This window comes from Lytechinus pictus, chromosome 16 (assembly GCF_037042905.1).
Source record: "Lytechinus pictus isolate F3 Inbred chromosome 16, Lp3.0, whole genome shotgun sequence".
Classification (NCBI taxonomy): Eukaryota; Metazoa; Echinodermata; class Echinoidea; order Temnopleuroida; family Toxopneustidae; genus Lytechinus; species Lytechinus pictus.
The window spans coordinates 7,954,119-7,961,430 of NC_087260.1; the positions used below are offsets into that span (position 1 = coordinate 7,954,119).

At 38.2% G+C, this 7,312-nt stretch overlaps 1 protein-coding gene across 3 annotated transcripts in view; it reads left to right on the forward strand.

Moving 5' to 3' along the window:
* Nucleotides 1–4,573, forward strand: part of LOC129279212 (mediator of RNA polymerase II transcription subunit 14-like) — a 59,724-nt gene extending 55,151 nt beyond the window's left edge. The window contains exons 36-39 of one of the 3 annotated variants that reach the window (XR_010296153.1): nucleotides 342–566; nucleotides 1,243–1,435; nucleotides 2,509–3,075; nucleotides 3,247–4,573. Coding sequence is in view for 1 of the 3 variants with exons in the window: in XM_064111671.1 (XP_063967741.1) it covers nucleotides 342–566; nucleotides 1,243–1,435; nucleotides 2,509–2,570 (480 nt within the window). In the remaining 2 variants the exon portion in view is untranslated. Of the gene's footprint in view, nucleotides 1–341; nucleotides 567–1,242; nucleotides 1,436–2,508 lie in introns of all 3 variants that reach the window. The other 2 variants (XR_010296154.1, XM_064111671.1) reach the window with 2 other exon arrangements.
* Nucleotides 4,574–7,312: the final 2,739 nt, after the last annotated feature.

Sequence of the window (7,312 nt, forward strand, 5' to 3'; positions counted from 1 at the left end):
AAATGCCATGCTTATTTTTTTCATTTCTCCAAGAATCATCGGCAAATAATGTAAGACCACACTAGGATGGTCATTTTATTGGATTATGTTTGAACTTACATGTATTTCTAAATTGTTACCACAAATGACACCAGGAAGACATAGATTATACCTTTCAACATAGTTAAGTCATTCCTTATCCCTCCACTCTTCAGGTTGCCCCCCCCCCCACCGCTCGAACCCAGCGATATGACCTCCTTTGCCCTTATATTGGGTGGCATGCCTAGTGTCTTTAAAGATCTGATATAGTCTGTTGCCATCATGAATGATAATAAATTTTCTCCCCTCCCTCCCCCCCTCAGGTTGCCTGCCCACCGTTCAAACCCAGAGCTATCACATCCTTTGCCCGTATGTTGGGTGCCATGCCTGGCGTCTTCAAGGACCTGATCCAGCTGATGCATCTGGAGCTCCAGCCAGACCCGTCGTTGAAGTGGTCAATGCAGCTCTGCCTGACCGTGCCCCAAGGACAGACCTTTGCCACGGCCGGCATCCCAGCTGTGGTCATCAAGACCAAAATGCTCCTATTTGTAAGTGTTTGATGCCTTTGTCCACTGCAGGTGGTTACTTTTTCATGTATGCACATTGGAGGGTAACACAACACTTGCTCCTGTGACAACTGCTCTTGGCTTAACTTCGTCTAAGATGTAGGGTTAGGGTTGCAGTAGGGTTTTAAGTTAGGTTTTATAGTTTGTTTTAATCTTGTGAGCTTTCGTCTACTCGTTTCTGCAGGCTTCTTCAGACTAGCGCTGAAGAATTATCGCCGGAGATGGGGTAGTATCAGCAGTCCGTGAGAGCGGGAGTGCACGTAGTAGTAAGTTTTTATTGTATAAAATGGAATAAGAGCCAACTCCTAGCTAGATATGACAATAAATACACAAGATGGACCAGGGAGGTCATTCACATCCAGAAGAACCAGGCAAATTCCATGAAACGAGACGCCAGACAATACATACTTTCTACGACATGCACTCCCATTCTCACACTGTGGCGCTGCTGATACGACTCCATCTACAGCAAGTCAGCGCAAGTCTGAAGGAGCCTGCAGAAACAAGTAGGTGAAAACTCACAAGGTAAAAACAAAATGGATTGTGGAAAGATGAAAATTCGTTCTGTTTGACTTACTGCTGTTTTGGGGATGGATGGTCACATATGGTTTAGATTGTGTTGTACTGTTTAAGCTTTGTTTATCGTTCTTACCTGCAGATCCAGCTGCGTAGGCAGGACAACGCCCCCATGGTCGGTCAGGAAGCTCCTTCGGTCATCGTCCCCGTGCTGTACGACATGCAAGCAAACACCACCCAACACATCTCGGCCATCAAACCTTCCGTTCCTACCAGTCAGAACGATGGTACAATTGCCACCATGCTTAGGAGATGGGCGGAATTCCCCAACAATCGTGAGTATCTTAACCCTAAAAGGACTGGGGGGCCATGATGCCCCCCCCCCCCCTCGATGCCTCGCGCGATATTTACGAAACGCAAAAAGATAGCGCTGCAAAATTTTATGACTTTTTTCTTTAAAGTCTCGCGCAACTTTTGAGACCAAATTCGTGACATACGGGGATACCATCGCGATGTCACATGACTTTTTACGAGGCAATGTCATGCCGAAAATGGCTCATTTTTATACTGTGGGGTACAAAGTCTATGGGAGATGAAATTCATAAAAAAGTGATTATTTTTCCTTCTAATTGGTCTGCTTGATTAATTTAGGGTTTAATTGAGTTGTTAAATGGTCTGTAATAATTTCCATTGAAAAAAACAATGAGAAACAAAAGATGAAAAAGCAGAGAAATACATAAGAAATTCTAAAAACAAAGAAATACATAAGGGAGAAATTGGCTTTCGCAATTTTTCTTTGTGGAAACCTTTAAATTAGATTGCAAAGATGACATCTGCAAAAAAAGAAAATTTGAAGTGAAATAGGGTGTTCTTCTGTCTTTTAAAGAACACATTCGGTATTCTTTCTTGACATGTACAAAGATAGTGATGAAGCAGTTGTAAAAAGTGAAAACTTAGAAAATTGTAAGGTTTCATGCAGGTAACTTAAGGCAAACACATGCTAAATAGCTAAATACTGCAAACAGGTTGATTGGCAGATATTTCACTTATTCTTAGTCATGTGTTAGTGGAATTTGCTTTAATTATCAAGTTTTTTTGTACTGTATCTTTTGTATTTTGTAGGTTTTTGCCCAAATTCTGTTTCCCCATGAATTCTGTGTTTTTCTTTAGTAACTATTTGCAAAGAAACTCATGAGTGCATTATAAATGTGATGAGCATTTCTTTCCTATGATAGATGATCTTCTTCTAGATAAATTGCGCTATATAAATGCCTATTATTATTATTGTTATTATTATTCTGACAGGTCCTTGTATCCTTAACCATTCCTTGACCCATTTTTTGCACAACTTGTTTTTTACATTAAAATTTCAAACTGTTACCAATATCTCTCTCTTTTTTTCTTTCAGCTGAGTGCACCTTGTTTCCTGCTATCAGAGATCTTATGGCAAATCTCATCTTACCAATGTGAAGGCTTCCAATCTGATGGGATATTCAAGGGAAAAAAGGATAATTTGTCTGATATTTTGCGCGTTTATTGAAAGTCAATCATGATTTAGATAGTTGAACCGAGACAGTTGAGGATATCAAGATTTGTAAAAAGGTTTGTAGGCTAACACCGTCATGGCTAAACCCACTAGGTCTTCTAGCAGATGTCCAATCCTCAAGACTGGCTAATACCATCATGGCAAAACCCGCTTGTCAAAGTGGGCGTAGACCGAGTGGCAATTTACATGAAACAGGGTATGTAGTCCTCGTCCTGCAAAAGTATTTCATGTGCTGAAAGGTTTAAAACTTCATCTTCGAGTGGGAAACATCTTTTACTGGATGGAGGAAAAAAGAACAAAGGACAACTCTCAAAACTGAAAAGGTGAACTATGATAACGCCATTGCTGTTTACCATCAGGGATGTCCCCACCATTTTGGACTAGACATTCTTGCCCCACTTGTTCCTGATATTAGCAACAACAACGTTTGCCAATTTGAGGATCCCATAGAAAGTACACAAATTTTCAGATTTTCCCCTTTATTTTTTTCATATTTCACATTATCCTCCCCTGACCTCGACATATGTGGTGTGAATCATATTTTCCCATGACATATGTTGTGCTCATAAGGAGGCAAGATGCTATTTGAAAGATAATGAGGAAAATCTGAAAATTTGTGTACAAAACAAAACAATTTCAGGATCCCCATAGAAAATACAACAAGATGAAAATAGGATGTATAACCTCTGTGTTAGCTCAGTTGGTAGAGTTTCCGTCTCAACAACCGGGAAGTTGGGAGTTGCTGCTACCCTGTTTGGCATTCAACATTAAATCGATAGAGCCTTGTAGACCTAGGTCAAAACAAAACAAATTTTCTGAGTATTTCTACAAACAATAAAATATGGATTGGCTTGGATAACTTGAACAATTTATGTATGTGCAAACAATGTTGGGAGACTCCATCTTGAAATTTTAGATTGTAGCATTGAATTTTCAAATTGTCGTTATCATGTACAAATAATTGGCTATAGATTAATATGTTTGTATAAATAGAATCAATAAAGTATTGTTGTATGTCTTACTTGCAGATAAAACTTTTTTTCACATACGTGAGATTTCACAGCACATGAATGTTATTCATGGGAGCATTGAAAACGAGATAATTTATTTTATTGTCTGAACATGCTTAAGTTGGAAAAGGTGGAAGTAAGTTGAAGAATTAAATACTTGATAATTAATCATTTCTCTTTCCTGTTTTGGAATTTGTCATCATCGGTGTTTTGAGTCCTAAAATAACACCTATAACATTCCAGGTCTCCCTTGAAATTTAGGGATAAGTGACATTTGAATAAAATGTGGTAATAAAGATGGTAATGTGATGTTTCCCCAGATATTCAAGTAATTCATTGAATATGAAAATTGCATAATGCGGAGTTAAAAGCAGTTAGACTAGATTCTCTATGTACCGTGGCTGGCTGTATTTGCCACAAAGAGGTTGAAGTCTAGTCTTCTCTCTAGACATAGTTATTGGTTAGAGTGTCAAATATGAGTCTGCTTGCAGACTAATTAATGGTCTTGTCTAAATAATTGTTTTTCTTTGAAGATACCATCAACTGGACCACTCTGGAGTATGAGATAATTTTTCAACAGAGTAAATTTGTTGCTTGCAAACCAAATGTTCTGATTTCATTACAGGTATTGTGTATTAAAATCATGGAGTCATTTCAAATTCACATTGAAATATTGAAAGATACATGGTAAACCATAAATCCAAATACAAGAATTCCAGTAAAAGTAAGGAATATATAAAAATCCTAGAATTGTTTTCTTTGCTACCCATGGATGTAAATGGTTTAGATTATATCTCTAATAACTATATCACTGTATGTTTGTTATTATTTGTACTTTTTACGGCATGTAAGTTTATTTGAAGTTATGTACATCAACTCTTGTCAAGGGAATAAACATGACTTCAGAAACAGATAAATATCATTTGTGTTTGCTTCAGGATATTCGTTTTCTTGGGGTTTTCTTTTAGGAAAAAAAAATACTATTCATGATGATACTAAGGAAGAAACAAGGCATAAGCGATGTTGTGTCTCGCCCACTTGTGAAAATGACCAGAAATATCACGATTTGCAAGGGCACGCAAATTGTATCAAGAGTTCATTTTGAAATAATTGGGATGGAATAACATTTGTTGCATGTAAACTTTAATGTTGACCTTAAAATGACCTTTGACCTTACCATGTGATCTCTGACTGCAGCATAACATGCAGGTCCCCGAAGTACATCATCCAAGTTTGGTTGAAAAGTGACTTACGGTTGCGGAGTTATGTGTCATAATGTTTGTGACGGACAGACGGACGACATTTGGATCCCTTCACCTCTGGTGGGCGAGACAAAAATGATTGTATGGTACTGAAAATGATCAGCTAAAAGAATGGTATTTATTACCTCTTCAACGAATTAAGCAAAAATGGATAAGATGGAGATGAATATGGTGTTGATGATGATGAGGTCAAAGACTTTTATGGCAGCAAGGGTGGCGATGATGGTGCTGGTGATGATGATGATAGTGACGATAATGAAGATGATGATGATTGTGATGATGATGATGAAGACGATGATGATAATGATGATGTGATGATGATGATGATGATGATGATGATGGTGATGGTGATGATGGTGATGGTGATGATGATGATGATGGTAATGATGATGGTGATGGTGATGATGGTGGTGATGGTGATGGTGGTGATGATGATGTGATGATGATGGTGATGATGATGATGTGATGATGATGATGATGTGATGATCATGATGATGATCATGATGCTGATGGAGATGATGAAGGTGATGATGATTGTGATGATGGTGATGATGGTGATGATGGTGATGATCATGATGATCATGATGATGATGGAGATGATGAAGGTGATGATGATGATGATGACGGTAATGATGATGGTGATGATGGAGATGAAGATGATGAAGATGATGAAGATGATGATAATGATGATGGAGATGATGATGGTGATGATGGTGATAGTGATGATGATGATGATGGTGATGATGAAGATGATAGTGATGATGGAGATGATTCACACCATTTGTATGACACATTACGTTTGTCCGTAAACGCACAAAGGTGCAGAATTTCTACCCCCCCCCCTAAAAAAAACCACATCTTGCGGTGAAAATTTGAGTCACTTGTAATACCCCCGTCACACTTATTCGGAATCGGCAGGAATCGAGCAGAAGCTGGAAAGAAAAAATATTCAAAAAATCTAGAAATTTTTGGGAGGAACTTATGAATTCATCAAACTGGAGTTGAAATTCAGTAAATTGACCAGGTGTATCATCATACACTAGTCAAAATGAACCGCAATGGAGTCAGATTGATAATTCGTGCTACGTTCTTGGACATTCTAGGGGCATTCTAAATATTCTGACTGCATTCTGAGTGCATTCGAAATATTTTTGTCATTTCTTTTGGCCGTCCCGAAGGTTTTAGTCATGTTCAAAACATTCGAGGGGTATTCTCGAACGATGTTGGAAGTAGATTCAAATGACCAATTGGTGGTCAAACAATAGTCCTTTCATTCAGGCCAATTCTGCTTGATTCGGAATAAGTGTGATGGGGGCTTTAAATTGGAAGTGCTCCAGTTTGTTAATTATAGAACAGGAATGTGATATTTGTAAGAGGAAACTAGCGAGAGAAAGAGATACAGAAAAATAGGGGTAACATAGCCATCACTTAATTTGCAGATTAATTGTTTAGATCAAAACACTGAATGGGTATTACAGGTGTGCGTAGATAAACTGCATAACCCAGCAAAACAGACAAACAAGAATTGTCTATGCTACATACATGTTTGAAATTCCTGGAGCGGTTGTGGTTTTTTTAATATTTCAATCCCAGGATTTTACTCACAGTAGTGCGTGATGTGGATTGATTTGTAACATTAAACACAGAATACTAAATGTAGGCAGTTTATCTGGTCGTCCCTGAAGAGTCGTGTCAGGGGTAAATATCTTCTTTTTTTCGTCCAACTATAAACCCGCAAAATTTCTTGTTCTTGTCGCACGTGTTTGTATCTCAACAAAGTTCAGTATAGTTCTTGGAAGCGTCGTGGTGTAGCGGACCGTGGTTCTGAATCTCGCCGAGTCAGAGGGTCGAGTCCCCCTTGAGCTTTAGTGGAATATGTAATGCATAGGAAAGTGAGGATTTTTTTTTTTGCTTGTTAAAAATGTTAATGTATCAAAATGGCATCGAATTGGTAATGATCAGGACTTTTTTAAGTTGCCAAAGGTTTTCTGCAAAAATGCCCCCCCCCCCCCTGAAAATCCTGGATCTGCCCCTCCATGGGTCGAGTGTTCGAATTTAAGTCATGTATCACACGGCGTTCCGCAAGCGTCCGTCCTCGGCCCCTTGCTTTTTCTTTTGTATATCAATGCACCTCGTAAATTGTTCATCAGTCTTTGATATTTCATACTCTGCCGATGATATACTCTTTCTCACAAAAATATTACTTCTCTCATCAATATATCATAAATATTGAACTTCATAAAGTCGTAATCTGGCTTCCATACAATAAATTATCACTGAACCTTGAAAAAACTAAAACACACACACACAAATGGTACTGACATATTATGGATGGCAAGATTATATTTCACAGGTATCAAATATTTTTTTTTTTAGGTAACAAGATTGTCACAT